Source organism: Rhinopithecus roxellana, chromosome 6, assembly GCF_007565055.1.
Source record: "Rhinopithecus roxellana isolate Shanxi Qingling chromosome 6, ASM756505v1, whole genome shotgun sequence".
NCBI classification, from domain to species: domain Eukaryota; kingdom Metazoa; phylum Chordata; class Mammalia; order Primates; family Cercopithecidae; genus Rhinopithecus; species Rhinopithecus roxellana.
In genome coordinates this window covers 27050878-27070656 of record NC_044554.1, presented here as the reverse complement: position 1 = coordinate 27070656, position 19779 = coordinate 27050878, and the positions used below count along the sequence as shown (strand labels likewise).

The window sequence follows — 19779 nt, the reverse complement described above, 5'->3', positions numbered from 1 at the left end:
GGAAGTTATTGATTAAGACTCATGATTCATTTTTGTTGTAGGGATTTATTTTCCTCTTGTTTATACTTCTGTCGCTCTCCTTTTTTACCCTGCCTTTCAGTAATTTTCACTGTTGCCCTGGGATATCTATTATTATTATTATTTAGCTATTTAATGAGGCTTCAAAAGATTTAATTTCTGGAGCCATCAAGTCACTACCCTTTCAGATCTATTTGCTTTGACTGTAATAGAGCCTGCCTTTGTGCAAAGAAAGTCTTAGAAAGAGTTAATTTGCAATAGTAGCAGAGGCTAATTCTCAAGAGGGAATTTAAACATGCAAGTGTCCTCCTGGTGGAGAAGCAGCCCCAGGCCAGGCTATTGGTGAGGAAGTTAACTCCTAGTGTGCCCCTTCTGTGCAGTAGGTGAAATCCTTAGCCAACCTTCAACAGTGCTGGTTTTAAGGTGGAAACAGAAGGCTGTCAACTCTCCTTCCAAGGTCCTGGATTTTGGAGGTTAGAGAATGTGGTGTCCTGTGATTTTTATCACTGTTTTTTTATTTTTATTTTTTCCATTTCACAAAAACAAACAAAAAAGGATGGGTAGGGGGGTGGTTGCGGGGGACAGGGACTGATTTCCTTGTGACATGATCCTGCTTTAATTGTATTTAGGTGAATACAAGCTATTTTTTTCCCCAACTTTTTTTTTTTTAAACTGGGCTGCATGTACAAAAGGGATTTGCTTCCCAGAGATAGTGTCATTTCATATTTCTAACTCTTAACCCTGAGTAAAATTTATTGCTATTTTTTTTTCCAGAAGTTTGCCAGTTAATTGCTTGGGGAGTATTCAACATCAGAATCAAGAAAATTGCCTTGCAATGTGTGAAAACGCGTTTTGAAAAGAACAAGGAATGCTCTTGGACTTTACATTTTTACTATCAGTTTGGCATCTACCTTTTACTGTCCAATGCTTTTCTTTCATCTTAAAGAAATCTAGTTATTCTAATATTGAGTAGTTTTAGAGAGTATACTTAATAAAGGAAAGTTGTATAATGAACAGGGATGGATATTAAAGGGATACGTGAGGGAGTAACTATCAGAGTCAATAAAAATAAATGAATAAATAAGTACCTGTACTCACAGGATAACCTGGAGATGATTTCTAAGTCTCTGACTTTTAGCCCCAGAGTTCTAGGTAAAGTTCTTTCTTGACCTCTCTTCTGGGAGGGAACTTTTCACGGTTTATTAATCAATCCCTTTTAGGGTCTTTGCAGAAAAAAACTTTCTCTGCCCTGGTTTGTGTCATATTTGGGTCTACTTTGGAAAGTGGAACAATTAAAGAGTCAAAATCTGTCATTAGGAGCCTGCCGAAAAAAAAAGAAAGAAGAAAGAAAGAAAGAAAGAAAGAAAGAAAGAAAGAAAGAAAGAAAGAAGGAAAGAAAGAAAGAGAAAGAAAGAAGAAAGAGAGAGAAAGAGAAAGAAAAAAAAAAAAGCTTTGATCTGTAACCCTTGGACTGAACATTCCAGTCATTCATCTTCCAAAATTTCAAGTGCAGGATTTGGTTGTGGTTTGAGTTTACGTCTTTGAGACACAGCTTGAATGTCTCGATTTGATTTTATGCATTCGACACATTTTTGGGGATCTGGTGATTTCGCAAGGGCTGTACCATATGGTCTTGGTGAGGTGATAGATTTTCACATTCTGGAAATTGGCAGCAAAGGGTAGGAACCGAATTAGATGTGGGAAGGGAAAATTAAGAGTTTGGGCCTAATTCACTCATCTCACGAAAAATCTTCTGAGACGTGTAATTCCCATAACATCTATTTTTACAAAGGTGGCTTTTGTTTGGTTGTTTTTGGTGTATATGTACACGTGTCCTCACACTAGGGAGTAATTTTTTTAAATTGTCTCAGAAGTAGAGGGCATGACATTTAGCTTTTAAAGCTATGACATTTAACACTTCTTGGTTAGTCCTTCAGGAGAGACCTCAGACTTGGGGGGTCATAGATATAAAACAGCCCACTACACGTTCCCTGAAAAGGAGATTGTATAGAAAGTTAGGAGCTGAGGGGCTGGTGCCTCGTACTAAAAGAAAACAGGACAGACAAATCGTTTTCATCTGAGAATTGTTTTTGGAGAAGGACTAGAGTCAACGATAGAATAAATCAGAGCCAGGTGTGTATACATATTGGGAGGGTAAAAATACCCTGGCGGCAATGAAATTTAAGAAAGAGCAATTTAAGAAGAAAGGGGTGCCCTATGTGATTTCTCGCGGTGGGATAGAGGGAGCTGAAGTGTAGGATTTTCCCTGATCTTTCACAGAATTCAGATTCAGGAGGCCTGACATTTAATCCGGTCTGTGCACTGATTTCTCCGGCTTGGTGGGGGTTCTGCGGAATGCATTGCTCCTAGGGCGCTTTCTCCCTTCACCTCTTCCGTGGTCTTTGATCCCCAGTACGCGCGCAGGGCCGCAGCGGAGCCAGGTCGTGCGCCCATTTCTCGCACCTCCACGAGCCCGCGGCTGGCCCAGCCGGGCGCGAGGCGCGGGGCGCGGGGCGGGACCGAGGCGGGGCGCTGCGGCGCGCAGCGGGTTAAGCGGCGAGGGCGGTGGCGAGGGGCGGAGGGAGTGCGGCGGCTCCCGGCTCCCCGCGCCCGCGTCCCGGACAGCAGCGGGTTAAGCGCCGCCCGCGCGGAGAAGGCTGAGTCCGGAGCCGCGGCTCCGAGCTCGCATTCGGATCCGCTAGAGCAGGAAGATGGCGACGGATGGCGCGAGCTGCGAGCCCGACTTGTCCCGGGCCCCGGAGGACGCGGCGGGGGCCGCGGCGGAGGCGGCGGTAACCGAATTCCCCGGGCGGGCGCGGGGCGAGTGTAGACGCGGGCTGGGGGCGGCGCCGGGGTCCCAGCCGGACCCGGCTCCGCACCCCCGGGGCGTTCCGTAAGCCCGGGACCCTCCGGTGCCCCTTTCTCGGGGTGCCCACACGGCGGAGGCCGGTGGGAGCGGACCGGCCACCCGGGCTAGGGATCCCTCCTGTCCCTTCTGCGCCCCACGGGAAGCGGCCCCGAGTCGCTCGGTTCTCCCAGCTCCCTGCGTGCGTCCAGTGGACCCCTATGCCCACTCCCTCCGCTGCGGTCGCTTCTGGCCGGGGGCGAAGGCTGGGACGTGTTTCCTGGCGAATTTGACCCCCCATTGTTCACCTCTCGCTGCGCGCGTGGTTGCGAGCGCGTGTCTCAAGGGTGCCTGGTACCGCTCAGCGGACCCGGGAGAGCAGCTTGGGGGAGGTGGGCCATCGCCCAGCAGGTGTGGGAATGCCCATTGTGTGCATCTGTTCCTGTGCCTTCGGGAGGCCCATTGGGAGAGGGCCGTGTCCTGCTGCGGCGCCGCTGCCGCTGAGGCCAGCGCTTTAGGTCCTAGCAGCCTGCTGCCCCATCAGTTGGTGGTGGTGATTGGGGTCGGGTGGATGGGTTAGTTCTTCCCAAGGCGATGCCCAGGAGAGGTGGAGGTTCTGCACCTGGTTTCAAGACATTGTTCTTCTCTGGAGTCTAGAAGCTGAATGAGCTACCATTCATGACTGGTCCTTCCTTTCACCCCCCTGAATAACTCCATGTAGAGACTCACTGGTGGTTTCCAGCCTCTACCTTGGGGAAGGGCTGGACCCACATTTCCTGGGTAGAAAACGTTCTCAGTGTTTGAGAAGCAGCTTCGTAGGAGCTGCAAGGAGCTGCAGAGAAAGGCAGATCTAGGAGCGCCTCCCACTCTTGGCCAGATCTGGCTGCTCCCGCCAAAGGATCGGGGTGGGATGGAGTGAGCGGGGCGTGGACGCCCCCTCTCTTCCTCTCAAGACCTGAGCAGAGTCCGTGCAGGAGCGGGAGAGGGCAGGGCCAGGCGTAAACAGCCGGGGCCGCTTTAACTTCCTCCCACCCTCTGGAGGTAGGGCTTTCTGGAGAGGGAGAGGAGAAATGTGGAGGAAGGTACTTGGGGTGAGAGGAGCTGAGCCTGGGAAGGGAAGGAGAAACCGAGAGGGGGAGGAGGACTGCTGATTTCCACTTGCAAAACTGGCCAAGTTTTGATTTGAACTTTTGGGAAAATTGAGTTTCCATTCTTTGCATAGAAAATGAGAACTTTAAGATTTCAAGCGAAACCTGCCCACTTATGTGAATCAGCTCCCCACTGTGGGGCACAGTAAGGAAACTAGCTATTGAGACAAGGCTCTCTGGCAAGTGGAAATGATTTGGTGTCTTCATCCCCAAAAGGTGGGAAAGGGGAAGGAAGAGGAAAAAGAAAGAGGGTGTGGGGTGTGTGTGTGTGTGTGTGTGTGTGTGTGTGTGTGTGTGTGTAGGATGTGTGTTTCCTGTTCCCCAGGAAGTTTGAATTTGTTTACTTAATCCACTCAGAATCGGTTTCTATTACCCTCAATATTTTAATCACCTGACAACCCAAACACAAATATCCGACTGATGGTCTGTAGAGCTGATATAACGTTTTGTTTGGTTAGATCGTAAACAGAACCCAGGTCGCCAGGAAGATTTCTGTGTTAACGAGGTCAGTGTTCCCTCTCTTCTGTTTAAAATTTTCAAGTCTGATTTTCACTGCTGATAGTTGGGGATTTGATAATTTCACCCTTGTTAATGGGCAGAGCCATGGAAAATCTGCGAACGTGAACCTTCTTTGCTATTTCCATAGAATCCTTTAGGGTTGCGAGATGCAATAAGGATTCTTCATCTAGTAGTTTAAAAAATAGTAATAATTTCTGACTTTTTGCTAAAATTTTGATGATGGCTTCTTATGTAGAATATTGGACATTTTATTTTACTTCTCCAAATAGTTTTGACTTCATAAGGCATGGTTCTCTCATACCAGCCACTTGACCTATAGACTGATTTTAAAGTGAAAGGAAAGCTAGTGTAGAGGAGTGATATGTGCCATCATAATTGCTCCTTAAAAATCAAAGGCGTTTTAATGCACTTTGGATTCTTGTTGACTGATAACGTAATTTTTATTTTAGTGAACAATTCACTTTGCATTTTGGAGATTTGTTGAATTTCAAATTGGTTTACATATTGTGATTTTTATGTCTACATTTGGCAGTAAGGAGTCAATGGAAGCTCTGAAGCAGTAGGCTATTTTTGAAAGTGAGTGTTTTCAGTAAGCTTTGACTAGATTGTTGCTTAGAAACAAGCTTAATTTATAGTTTTCAGTTTAATATCATTTTTAGTGGAATGATTTAAATTTAGTTTGTGATCTTCATTCTTAGCTGTTTAAATCCTGAAAGCATCCCAAGTTTAAGGCTGGGTAACAGCTACATTATTCAATAGGATCATATTAATAGTCTTTGCTGTGAACCATGCCGGGAAACCTGGGTTATTTTCAGTGCCCTAGCCAAATGTGATGACTTTTATAGGCCATATTGCTGTTTCTACTCTGAAAATAACTCCTAATGGATAAGGCAGTATGGAAAACAGAAATCTTCATGCTGTTTATTGTCACCGAAGAATTTTGGAGTGAAAGGAAAATGGAGATCTTTTGAGAGCTATATTTGGGAAGCCAACCAACATTCTTGTCATTCTGAGCTTTTCTGGAGCAGCTAATATGCAAAAAGGTATAAAATGTGTTGTCATGGTGACAGTGACAAAGAAAAACTTGGACAATGATTTAAAATGCACAACAGTGATGTTAAACAAATTAACAGCTGGCAACTTGAAAGTTTTGTTTTCCAGGTGACAGTATTGCATGTACATGCACTGAAAAGAACTTTCGTAGCCAATTTCACTAAGCGTTTTTTTAAACTAAATTATAGTTATATGGCAGCTATAGAATGTTGAAAGTTTTGTAGCTTAATTTTTAAATAGGAAATAACATAGATTTAACACACATTACTGAACACTTACTGAGATACAGGCATCATGAGTGTCATCTTTGCTGTGCTAAAGTAATACATTCCAGTGATAGAAACAGCCATGTGCCAAGGAATCAAACTGGAGATGATGGTGTCATGAGAGGTACAAATGTTTTGCATTAGAAGTTTGGAGAGAGACAGTCATAGAGAGGGTTCATAGTGGATGGATCTAGAAAATTCCATAGAAGGATGACATTTGAGGTAGGCCTTGAGATTGAAGGAGGATTTGGACCAGCACTGCAGGAAGGAGTGTGTGAATGTGGCCATATCCTAGGGAGACACACGCGAACGGCTTTCAGCGATGAGCGAAGAGATTCCCGTTCTGGTTGCAGTTATATGGTTCAGAAAAATAGCTTGAAAGTTGAGGAAATTGACTGGACTATTTTTCCAAAGATGAGAATATAACTGTTTCCAGTGTCCTGCATTTCACTCTTTTTTCTTCTTAAATAATAGGTTGTAGATTTCTGTTTGCCCCAGTTTTTGGACCTTATTATTATTGTCGTTGCTGTCTTTGTTATTGTATTTCTCACAGGAACAATTTTGTTTAGAGAACAATTGTCCTCAGTGATTGAATCCATGCCTAGGCTAGATTGCCAGTTGGTTCTATCCTTGTGTGTTTCACATAACTTTATGAGGTGAGAAAACGTTTCACAGCCTTGGTACTTAGACATTTACAAATATCTGCTGTTGATCATGTGGGCAGCAAGGCTGTGGCTGGGAGAGAGCAGCCTCCACCTCCGAGGAGAGTTGTGTGAAGCTTGTAAAGGAAAGCAAAGGTGCTTAGCACAATGCCAGGCACATGGTAAGTGTTCCACAAATATTCATTGAATGAAGAAAACGAAAGGAAGCTCACCAAGAAGTTGTGTCATAAAACTTAATGTTGAGTGGCTAATTGGAAAACTCATTTTGTGTGTTACCAGCTAGCTTATAGTGAAACTATTGGCCTGTGACTTGTAATAATTAACATTATAGACATTATGGATCTTGATCCAAAAAGATGACCCTAATTCTAATTTTTAAAAATTTTAATCTTAATACTGCCCCTTTCCAAGCTGCTTTTCTTAATGACTTCTTAGATTCTTTATAGAGGTTTTTTAAAAGTTTAATTTCCAACACTATTAGTTTTCTCTTTGGATTCTCTCTTTTCAAAATGATGATTGAGGCTGCACCCCTGCCATCCTGCATCCTTCCAATAATAGAGTCAAGGCTGCATCACCCATTGGAGTGTGGAGGAGAGGATGATTGATAGGGGATTAAGAGAAATGTGGGGAAGTTTGGAAACAGGAAGAGGGAATAAAAGGAAAGATTGGGCAGGAAAAAGGAGGTTAGGCAAGCCTTTAGAATAGTCTGCAATTGCACAGAAATGTGGAACTGGAATTTCAACATTGAATATGCCTAGGAAGGATGGAGCAGTATCCCCCAACTCCATTTACTTTGCCACCGAAGCCCGTCTGAGTATTGCTTTAGAAGGATACTTTATTTGAACACACTCGATTACGTTATTCTCTGTTGGTGCACCTTTGCAAAGCTTGTATAATGTGGAAAAAAGAGATTTGTCTTTTCTCTTGGTAGTTAGGTAAGGAATCAGAGGACAGGTACAGGAGAGGATGATGATATCGATATTGAAAGATTTTTAAAATTTTAATGTTTTAAATAACTTACACAAATAGTGAGATCATATTGTTAATGCTGTGTACAGTATGATGCCTTCCATATAGAAATCCTGATTTTAGAGTGGGGGGAGATACTCTGTTTAAATAAATTGTTAGTAACCAACTAATACGTTGGAGATCAGTTTAAAAGGTTATAGTAAATGTAGTGTAGTCAAGGTAACATTGCTATATGGAGTGGATACTTGTTTGCAAATGATTTGGTTTTGACATTTTTATATTTCATTGAAAAGACAAGATGGTTCCAAAGGCCTGCCTCTTCATTTGGCCCAGCCTCTTCATTTGAAAATCAGCATGCAGACATTTGCCACCTACAGATAATCAAGACTATTCTTTAATGCATTGTAAGCTTCTTAAAGGATGGTTATTCCATCTGAATGTCTGCTTGCCCGTGGAGCTGATCCATGTCCCATGTTGGGCTGATGTAACATCGAAAAACTGAGTTAGAGTGAAAATAGATGTTTGTATTATTTGAGATATGGTCCTTTATTTTCCCCTAAGGAGGAAATAGAGACTGCAGAGAGATCTGAAAGGAGGAAAAGGGAGGTAGCTGGGCTTAATTATCAGAGGCTGTCACCCCTGACTGAGCCACTTTTCTGCCATCCTTTCCAGCTTTCTCTTAGCTAAAATTAGTTACATCCATTACCAGGTTTCCTTCCTGACATTGTTTCCTTGTCAGTATTACCGCCTTTCAATACATTGAATTTCTTGTCTTGCATGAAAGACCCCAGACGGTGTGGTTGATTTGAGGTGCATGACCTTGGAGAGCTGACACCAAATAGACCCCATGTTCTCTGTGCTATATGTTGTTTTAAAGCAGAACATCAAGCAGCTTCCCTAGTTTAGGTTACTCTAGATGATTTTTGAAACGCTGAGTGAATGATCTAATCCAGTTACTTAGTTGCACCTAGACTGGGCTGAAACTTTGTATCTTAGTAAGATGGATGTACCTGAGACATCCTTTGCACGCTTTCTGTTTTCATACTGTGTGCAGTAGACATTTTATACCCAAAGTGTATATGGTGGGTGGGGGCAGGGGGAGCACGTTGGGTAAAATAAGTGAAGAAGTAATATTCTTACTGTCCTGACACATCTAGTAGGGGTGAGAAAATAGAGTTAATAGAGATAATAAGTGTACTATGAGGAAATGCACAAGGCTGGGCATGATTAACTGCCAAGTGAAGTAATAGAACAGATTTTAAGACTGAATGGAGAGAACAAGAGATTTCTGGAGTCTGGAAAGGCATTCAAAAGTGGGGTTTGAGCTGTGTGCTGAAGAAAGATAGTAACCAGATGAATCAGAGGAGAATCCATTCTCTTAGGAAGAGCAGCATCAGAAGTAGGTAACCCCATCACAAAAATTCTTTCCTCCTTGAAGAGAGAGAAACCAGGAAGATAATCTCAAGGCAAGAAGTAACTTCAGAGATTTGAAAATAGTTTGAGATCTTGAGAAGTACGTACTTTTCTTCATGAAAACCCTTATAATTAGCTGAATTCTTAACATAGTGCATGTTCGTAGGTACCTAGAGAGGTGGATTTAATTTTTTGCATGTTGGTGATACAGCCTTTGCATTGTGATGGTGAACTTTCAAGATGATTTAATTACTTTTACTTCTTGATAGCCCTTATTCATCCCCAAAGCATAAAGCTTGCTTACATAGAAAGTTCTAAATGCATTATTAATTATTAGCATGCACTATTAAACTAGGAGGAAAATACATTTCTGTAACTTCTGAGCAAAGAGGCAAAATCAGTTTTCCTCAAGTACCTCACAAAGGCCTTTAGACTCAGGAAATGACCTAAATAAATTTCCTCAGTCCAGTAATCCAGTTACCCTGATGGTACATGAAATCAGGACGTTTAGGGGCTGGAGGAGATTTAAGAGATCACTTACTCCAGCATCCTTATTTTTACTGATGGAAAACCTGAGATTCAAACAGATGAAGTGATTTGCCCTACTTGGCTGATTGTTTCCTACCACATCACTCATCACCCCACCTTCCAGTCTGCCTGCTTTCTCCTATGTAAAGCTTACTGATGGAAAATAGGCACAACCTGCTGGATGTTAAACTGAAGGAGAAGCTCTTGGTGTGGCTGGGAAGAGCCAGATAAAGTGCCTGAGTTTGTGTTTAGTTACCAACATATCCCCCAGCAACCCTGATAGGACGGATGTATTTGAGGAAAGGTCTGAGGGGTGTCTCTGCCACTGTGGCTCATAATGTCTCCTGAAGGCATTCTGATAACCAATCAATGTTGGTTGGTTCCACTAATTGTAAAACGATATGGGTAAGACTTTTCTATTAATATTTAGCTGTGTCTACTGAATTCCCCACATAAACCTAGTGTTTTAGATTTGAGGAGGGGCAAACTTGGTATTGGCCTGTGTTCAGTTCTGGAAATTTAAGATGGCTTGATTCAGCCAGGGTCTGTTTTGTCTATTCTGTCTCTTTCTCTCTCTCTCAGCCTGTATGAGAAAAAATCCTGAAGAATGCCCTCCCCACACTTGCCCCAAGTAATTCAGAGCTGTTCAAAACTACAGTGTTGAACAGTTGAGTTTGGGATTATTTCTCCTTTCTAATTTATATATAATATATCATATATATAATGTATAATTATATGAGTATAATCTTTAATTTTAAATAAATTATAATATACAATAGATTAACATACAATAAATTAATATATATGACTTGTATCCCAAACAAGATATACTTTGTATTTGATGACCAGATTCTGGATTGGTTGAAGCTGCCTTGCCAGATTTTTAAAACCAGGTATTAATAAGCGTTTTTCCTGGAATGCTTTTCCTGGCAAATGTAACAAGTGGAAGAGTGGCCTGTGGAGTTGAAATCTGTGTTTTTGTTTTGTTTTGTTTTGTTTTGTTTTGTTTTGTTTTTTCTTCTTTGGAGATGGAGTCTCGTTCTGTCATCGGGCTGGAGTGGCATGATCTCTGCTCACTGCAACCTCTGCCTCCTGGGTTCAAGCAATTCTCCCACCTCAGCCTCCAGAGTAGCTGGGACTACAGACGCACGCCGCCACGCCTGGCTAATTTTATTTTTTAATTTTTAAAAAAAATTTTAGTAGAGACGGGGTTTCACCGTGTTGCCCAGGCTGGTCTTGAACTCCTGAGCTCAGGCAGTCCGCCGGCCTTGGCCTCCCAAAGTGCTAGGATTACAGGCGTGAGCCACCATGCCTGGCACAGATCTGGTTTTATTTTGTTTTTCGCTTCTTTTCATCACTAAAAAATAAGAACTGGATTTTTCTTTTTGAATTGGGGAAGGCAAGTTCAATAGTAAGCGTCGATCTGTGGGCATGTCTCCTCTGTTTTTTTCTGGGGGGAGTTGGGGATTTGGGAGTCGTGTTTTCATGAGTGCCATGATACAGACTTTAATTTTTTGTGTGAGTGGCAGCATTTGGATCTGTCCTGTCTTCTATCCAATTTGAAATCAATGCAGTCTTTTATGAACATATGACTTAAAATAATTCGTTTGGCTCTTAAACCAAGAAACTTTAATCTTTTTTCTATATCTAAGTACTTCTGTACCATATGCATCTAAGATTAATGCCACTTCATTCATATATATATATATATATATATATATATATATATATTCTAACAAAAATATAGTTTTTTGTTAGAATTTTTGCTTCTGGGGTTATTTTTCTAAAAATACTAAAGTGCTTTATATTTATTTATAAAATACTTGGAGTCTTAAGATCTCCAGCATCTTTTCATGCACAGTACTTTTTTTAACCCTGTTTTGCCAGAATAGAGTGGAAATGAAAGGTGTTGACAATTTGAAAATATTATTATAATATTTGCACTATGGAAGGTCAGGAATTAGTAGAGAAATTTTACTATGACTAGTAGCGGAGAAGAAAGACAAGCAGACAGATGCACTGTATGTTTCAAACAGTACATCACTTCATACGTTGTGATGGGAGACAGATTTATTTTTTAACATTCTGTGTGACATAATCTATGGTTTAGCAAGAACCCTTGTACCAATATTTTTTATTTTAATGAATTTCCCTCTTTATTGATGGTAGTATATAGAAAAACAGAAGTTTTGGCTGTAGGTCACATGTGTTGCTGCTGCTGATGGAAGCAGGGCAGGCTCTCCTGACTCTGATGTGAATCAGGATCTTGGCAATGTCTTTCATAATTTATTAGTTTTTAAAATGGAGCACTTTGCTTATAAAGCTTTGGAGAAGCAGGACAATAAAATATACGATTAATTAAAATCTTTAGAGCAACCAGCAGCATCATTAATAAAACATTACCCTCTAAAGCACATAAGAATTGCAGCTTACTCTCCCATCTCAGTGGGAAAAACCAGGATAAAAGAGCCTGTCTTTCATCATAGCCAATAAACTGAGTTTATTGGACGTGGGCTGGTAGATTTTCAAAGAAATAGGCTCCTGGCCAATACCCTACTCCTCTCTACGTGAAACATCTGGGTTAATAATAACAATCGCCTGCCTTCATTTGGCACTTACCTCATTGATATGTTCTTGTTTAATCCTCATGAGAATGCAGGGTAGACGTTAGGATTTTCATTATACAGATGAGAAAACAGAGGATGGCATGAGTTATAGAAGTGCTCCCCAGCATGTAGTCTGTGGACCAGCAACATCAGCAGGAGCTTGTTAGAAGGGCAGATTCACAGCCCCACCTCAGACTCACTGAATCACAATTTCCAGGGGTGGAGCACCGCAGCCTGATTTTTCACAGGGTCTTAAGGTGATTCTTATGCATGCCAAAGTTTGAGAACAATTGGTTTATAAGACTTTATGGACACTACTGTGTAGTGGGAGCAGAAATTGGGACTTGGTACATTGGATTTTACTATTCATAGGGAGCATCTCTAAGAAATCTTTGAAGTAGGAATCCCTGAGAACTATACATGATTTATGCTTGCTATAGGTTTTCCTTTTCTCTTTATCCTTAGCCCTTGCCTTTCCAAATAACTTCTCTGTCTAGTGTGTATGCAAAAAGAAATAATTTTAAGAGAGAGATCCTTTTAAAATCTTTCTTGAGAGAAGCTCCTAGCTCTAGTCTCTTTCCCCTTTGTACCATCATATCTGTTTCCAGAAGATTCTTTTGAAACTTAAATGTTACCATTCTGGTCATGTCTGTTTGAAAGCCTCTGAAATTGTTTATTGTCTTTGCTATGTATACTTTTGTGTCTTCACAGAAATAGCCCAGTGTTCATGTTGGGTGATTGATAGGATGGTACCATTTTTATCTCATCTCAAAGAGCTTATTCTAGAATGTTGGTGCCATGCTGGTAAAGTGTGAAGATAAGTCATGGCATTTGGTCATATATCCTCATTTTACCATTTACTGGTTGCATGCTCTGCATATATTATCTGACTTTTCTGAGTTTCAATTTTAAAAATGGAAATGGCAATATGGTGTAAATTAGAGTCAATTCTTTGAGAATACTTTGTAAGCCATTGGGTGCTATGCAAGTGTGAAGTAATATTCTGGCATGTTTTGAACAATGGCTTCTGAGGGTGAGTGTACAGACAGATTTGGGGATAAATGTTGTGTTCTCTGTGATGGTGACTGGGCTTGTCAAATGAGTCTGTGTACAGAAGGGAGGAGCAGAGTGTGCCTAGTGGAAGGAGCTCAGGCTTTGGACTCACCCAGGCTGACTGTGAACTCACTCTCAGCTTTATCTCTAAAATGAATGCCGGAGAACCTACTTATAAAAGTTGCTGTGAGGAAGGAGGTTGGAGAGGAAGACAAAAGAATCGAGAGTCAGTGGTATATCTATGGGATTTAAAGCCTTAAGAGGTTGGATGCAGTCGCTCAGGGAAGAAATCGACAAGAGAAGACAAAAGGGCTGGAAGAACCTTGTGTGAGAAATTATGACCCCCTCCCTTCCCCCCACCTCCCCGCCACACACACCTAGGGCCCTGGTGCTGACTTCATGCTGTAGCTAGATCCCTGGAAGGCTCACTTATTCCAGTCTCAGCTCCCTCCCAGGCCTGCCAAGAAGCTACAGAAGCATTCATAAGAAGGCACTTTGATAACCAAACAGCAGGGGTTCCAAACTCACCGGACTTTGGCCGCCCAGATGACCACATATGAGTGGCAGTCCTGGTTTCTTAAAAGTGCGTGTGCCTGTGCTGTGTATCTGTGTGTGTATGTGTTGGTGGGGGAGGGTTGGCAACATGAGGAATGTGTTCCTTCTAAAGGGGCAGCTACTTCCTGGCTCTGTGGATTATTGCCCTGAGGAAATACGAATCTGGAGTTACCCAGTCATCTGACATTTGAAGACAAGCCAGGGATCTGGATTTTTTGGTGACATCTTAAGATTTTTTAAATGTTGGCTAAATGAAAAACAACGACGACGACAAACCCACTTTGTGACCCTAGTAACACACATCTGTGGGCCAGATTTGGCTGCCAGCTGGTGGCCTCTGCTGCAGAGTGTATAAACATGACCTATTATTATTGGATGTTCTGGAATTTATAAAAACCTCCCAGGAGCCTTTTTGTTGGGGCCCTTCTAGGAATACATCCATGCTTTCTTTGCTTCTCTTGAAACTCCCCTACTCCCCCAAGATATACCAGACCTATTTTGCTTGAGACTCCAGGGACTTTAAATTTGTGCTGTGTAATTTGGAGAGATTTTGAGTCTGGGTGTGCAGGCAGGCTGGGGAACTATAGCTCCTTGGAGAGGAGAGTTGAGAGACTGGCGTTATAGTCTTTACCTCTCCTCCTAGAAGGTCAGGGCATAGATTGTCTGCTGCAAATAGTACCCCAGTGCCTCTTGGATCTGCTGAGCCACTGGGATAAAAATGATCCATTGCATACCCTTAGGATGTGTGTGTCTTCCTTAGGAAAAGATTTTTCATTGCCTTCTTTTTTTATGTGTTACAGAAAAAAGAGTTTGATGTGGATACTCTCAGTAAATCCGAGCTGCGGATGCTCCTCAGCGTCATGGAAGGGGAGCTGGAGGCCAGAGACCTCGTCATCGAGGCCCTGCGGGTAAGAGCGACACAGGACTGGGTCTCCATGCTGGGTCATTTGCTTTTTGCAAAGAGCCATTGGCAAACCTTCTTTTTCTTAATTTTTGAATCAAATAGATATAAAATGTTACATCGGGTCAAAATGTGCTCTTCACCCCAAACACTAACCCATAACCTTTATAAGCCCAAACAAACACTGAAGTCAGATGGTCATTGAAATGCTGGGAGCTGAGAGTAGACTGTTTAATGTGGGAAAATTGAGGAATCAGCTGTACTCGTTCAGAAATCCTTTTATGTTTCGCATGTTTATTTGGTTAGAAACACGCATTTTCAGAAAATTGCTGATTTGGTATCCTGCATGTATGTGAGGGCAGTGAGGAAAAGTTGAGGTTTATAAAAATTATTGCTGGTAATATATATTTTTTCTTCCTATAAAAATTATTTTATTTTTAGAAACTCATGAGTTAAAAAGTAAATGTTTATCCATACCTTCAAAGTGTTAATTTTTTCAAACTTTCAGTAATTTTGAAATATTTCTGTAATTGCTTACAAAGAATTTATTACTTAAATGTCTCAATAAAATTTTCTCTTTGAAAAAACAATGGTTATTAGACTTTCTTGATGCAGTTTTCCAATTGAATGTTCTGGATCTTGCGTTTGTTTTGGTATGTAGATCAAACATAATTTGGTGCTTGTTTTTGTCCCTCTTTTCTGTTTAATAGTTTGTATGTAATTAATTATCTTTTTGGCTCTTGGTCATTTGACCAAGAAGGCTATATTTGTTAAGTATGGGTTTATCTTATTTCACCAGGGAATTGTTTCCCCAAACATTGTCTTGGGAAGTTTAATTTAATGTACATATGAAAATCTGTGGAATGTTAACATATTGTTGCCTGTGACAGGAGCTTATATGGTAGAGGAGGGAGGTGGTAGTGCTGGATGGTCAGACATAATAATGGAGAAGGTGGACATGGGGAGAACTCAGTTGTGTGGGAAGAAGAGATAGCTCCTGAAGTCATGTCTTCAATGTATTTTCATAAACCAGAAGTTGGCATAGCAGATGTAATGATTATCCCTCAATTTGATTGCAGGAACAAATTGCCACAGAAAAATGGTAGTATAGTTACACTGTCGGCAAGCCAATATTGAGTTGAAGGTGTTGCCTTTTGAATGGCAAGTTCTGCTAAGCAGACATTTGCAGTTTGGTTATGTTCATCCTGTTCCACATTTAGAACATCTGTATTACTGGCAGATGTATATTTTCCTGAATGAAATTTTTAGGAGAGATGCTGAGGCAGTATATAACTAACATATGTGCCCCTTAGCCCAAGGACAGAACAAGGGCACAGTCTGCTGCTGAGGCCAGTAGTATAGCCTCTTGTGGTCAGATAGAAGTGAAGGGCTCCAACTGTGCCTTAGATATATATATATATTTTTTGTCCTGTGTTAATCTGTGAAAGGAATCAGCACTATGGAATTCCCCACTAACATCAATGTTTGAACGTTTAATGAAGTCGGTGTTTTCATGTATCACCTTAGCAACCACATGTATTTCTCTTTTTAATTTAATTGCAATACTTTGAAATGTTGAAATGTAATAGTAGAGGTAAAAGCTTGCTAATAATCAGCACTTGCCAAGTGGACATTTTTCATAGAATCAAGGAATGTTAGAATTATGAGGAGCCTTAGATGATGTCGTAGGTCAGTGTTTTGCCTATCAAATGTGATGTCTCCTTTTCATAAAATATTTTATCACCTTCTTACTGTCGTGCAATGAAATCTGTGGAGAAGTTGCATGTATAAGTAGGTTCTGTTAAAACCAATACAAAGATAACAGGAAAATAGTTAAAATAAAATATGAGGTCGGGCGCGGTGGCTCAAGCCTGTAATCCCAGCACTTTGGGAGGCCGAGACGGGCGGATCACGAGGTTAGGAGATGGAGACCATCCTGGCTAATACGGGGAAACCCCGTCTCTACTAAAAAATACAAAAAACTAGGCGGGCGAGGTGGCGGGCGCCTGTAGTCCCAGCTACTCGGGAGGCTGAGGCAGGAGAATGGCGTAAACCCGGGAGGCGGAGCTTGCAGTGAGCTGAGATCCAGCCACTGCACTCCAGCCTGGGCGACAGAGCAAGACTCCGTCTCAAAAAATAAATAAATAAAATAAAATAAAATAAAATATATGCTCAATATATATATAAATGCTCAGACATAACTGTACTGAAAGACATGATAAAACAAACACGTGGCTATTTGAACCTATTCATGGCATTGACATGAATATAATAGTTGCAAAAGAATCCTGATCCCGCCGGCCGGGCGCGGTGGCTCAAGCCTGTAATCCCAGCACTTTGGGAGGCCGAGGCGGGCGGATCACGAGGTCAGGAGATCGAGACCATCCTGGCTAAATCCCAGCACTTTGGGAGGCCGAGGCGGGCGGATCACGAGGTCAGGAGATCGAGACCATCCTGGCTAACACGGTGAAACCCCGTCTCTACTAAAAAAATACAAAAAAAAAACTAGCCGGGCGAGGTGGCGGGCGCCTGTAATCCCAGCTACTCGGGAGGCTGAGGCAGGAGAATGGCGTAAACCCGGGAGGCGGAGTTTGCAGTGAGCTGAGATCCGGCCACTGCAGTCCAGCCTGGGTGACAGAGTGAGACTCCTTCTCAAAAAAAAAAAAAAAAAAAAAAGAATCCTGATCCCATCCTGCTATGTTGTTTACTCTGAGTCAGCAGATTTGTGGTGGGAGAGGTGATTTTCTGAAGTGGTGAATGACTTAGTAAAGTGGCAAACAAAGGTACACACATACACAGGAGTTGAATTCCTGGAAAAATTCAGTTTGTTAAAAATTAAATTGACTTGTTTAATAAGTAGAAAGGAGTTATTCTCTAAACTGGTCATATAGAAGGTTCAAGTGAAAGGAATGAACAGAGAAATATTTGAACGTGACAGAGAACATGGCACAGTTCCTGGATGTGTGGAAAGGAACCACATCTTTGCCCTGCCTCCCCTAAGTGCCCATCACTGTGAAAATAAAAAATGCTAGTCTGTTTCCAAAACACATCCTAAGGTACTGCTCCTGTGGGGAACCACTGGCCAAGACCAGTGTCCTTTGTGTATAGATAAAATCCAAAAAGCCTGGATACTTCTGACTTATCGAAGGCCACAGATATGGCATGCATAAGAGTTTCCAGTTCATTTCCACACAGCCTTCCATGTGGAACTCGGTGTATATGGAGATTCTTAAAGCTTTTTTGGTTTAAAATTCAGAATTGTGATTTCTTTATTTGGATGATTTTTTTTTTTTTTTGTACAATAGGTAATAATGTCATCTTCACATACCTGTGGTAGCCATCACAGACTCACTGTGGTGATTTACTGATTGAATGTTCCCTGGGACATTCACGGTCCCAGTGTGTCATCTGTTTGCCTTTTCCTGTAGTGGTGGAATGTAGCTGAGTGACTAATGCCCCAGAAAGAAATTGGGAAGGAGAGAGGCTGTGAAACTGTCATTTTAATTTTGTTTTGCATTATGAGATCAATTTATTCCTTAATCAAGAATCAAAATCTCCTCACTCGGTAATCAGTGTGCTGCTATTCAACTGTGAAGGAAGTGCATCTTGGTTTTTTTTTTTTTTCAGCCAAAATTAATATTCCTCTGAAAATAGTAAATAGTTTTGAATTTAATATATAAGTTATAAAGATACCTAATTTGTACGCTGAACTTTATTACATTTAGAAATGATTTTGTTGTGAGATGTTCAAATTCTTTAGAATTTTAAATCTTTAAACATATATTTCAGATGAAGCTATTTTACTTTTTAACTTATACTATCTTGATGCTTTGATTTCAAGTTATTAAAAATTGCATACATCATTGAATTAATGGCAACAGACTTTTCAAAACAATCCATAAATATAATTTGGAATGGGAACGATGTTAAGAGATTGCAATATATATCTTGGTACCTTTGCTATTTTCATGTATTTAAGGTATAGATACTTCCTAGTATAAAAAGTCCATGACAGTATTGAAGACATTAATTTTTAAAAAGAGCAATATTGATGGAAAAATCTGAAGTGCATAAAGCTGATTAACTGAAGTATATTTTAATTGATTCTCATGGGAAATATTTAGTTTGTCAACAATTCCTCCATATTCACATAGAGTAGGAATAAATCTTTGAATAGATACATTCAGATAAAGCCCAAAGAAAAATACTCTGTAGTTCAATAAAGAATGTGCCCAAAGAGAAGCAGCCACATTTTCTGAATACCAAGATAGGCACAGAAGCTTTTGAACTAAATTTAATTGACTATTCAAAATCTGAGTACACAATTCGTACAGAAATCCGTGATTCAAGTTTAATTGTTTACTTTGTGGAGTCTTCTGGCCTTTGTTTCTTTTTTCCTCTTGCTACTGGTATTCTTACGGGTGTCTTAGTCAAAGAGAGACAAGTCAACATGATGAAAATGCTGTAACTAGATGAAAATGCTATAACTATAAAATTTTGAAAGTCAAAATTATGTGCTTAAGTCTACATTTTACAGAGCCCAGCCTGCTATCATTAGTATGAGTTTACGTAAATATCATTTAAACAATGAATTCTTTTGGCAATTATCTTCAGATTTTTTCTGTGCCTTTTTCCTTTTAGATTGGATAACTGAGATTGACCATAATAAACCCATGGCAATTCTTCCTCCTAATCTTCATGTAAAGTAACTATATAATCTAGACATTCAATTATTATTTGCATTGTCATGTTTAAAAATTATCCAGTTTAACATTTCTTCAGATAGAATGCATTTATCATCCCAGTAACACAGGACACTATCAGTTATAGAATTGCCTTGTACAAGTGGCTGTAAGAAAGAGACTCAACATACAGTAGATTAAATAAGTGCATTTCTCTCACATAACAATCTGGAGGTGAGTGATCCCAGCTGGAGAGTCAGCTCCATGCCAAGTGGTCATTCAACAACCCAGGTTATTTTTGTTTTACTACTCTTCTTAGGGAGTTAACCTCATCAGCATGCTTGAAACAGGATCAGTGCCAGCTCCACATCCCAATATATGGTAAGGGGGAAAGATGGGGAATGAAGGGCAAGCATTTCTTCTAAGTATGGTCTTTCTTCTGCAGAGTGCACACAGTGTATCGGTGAGGCCTTTCATAGACATGCAACTTTTCCTAGTTGCATAGGAGCCTGGAAAATGGCCAGGGCTAGCTGGCTACACTGTAGTACTATGGAAGAAGGG

At 41.0% G+C, this 19779-nt stretch overlaps 1 protein-coding gene across 2 annotated transcripts in view; it reads left to right on the top strand.

Annotated features, from left to right (window-relative positions):
• Positions 1 to 2637: 2637 nt before the first annotated feature.
• The window catches only part of CTTNBP2 (cortactin binding protein 2), a 166567-nt gene continuing 149425 nt past the window's right edge, over positions 2638 to 19779 (top strand). Inside the window, exons 1-2 of one of the 2 annotated variants that reach the window (XM_010389331.2) lie at positions 2638 to 2810; positions 14436 to 14543. In XM_010389331.2, the coding sequence (XP_010387633.1) occupies positions 2730 to 2810; positions 14436 to 14543 (189 nt within the window). In that variant the 5' untranslated portion in view covers positions 2638 to 2729. Of the gene's footprint in view, positions 2811 to 3828; positions 3905 to 14435; positions 14544 to 19779 lie in introns of those variants that run through there. The other variant, XM_030933371.1, reaches the window with a different exon arrangement.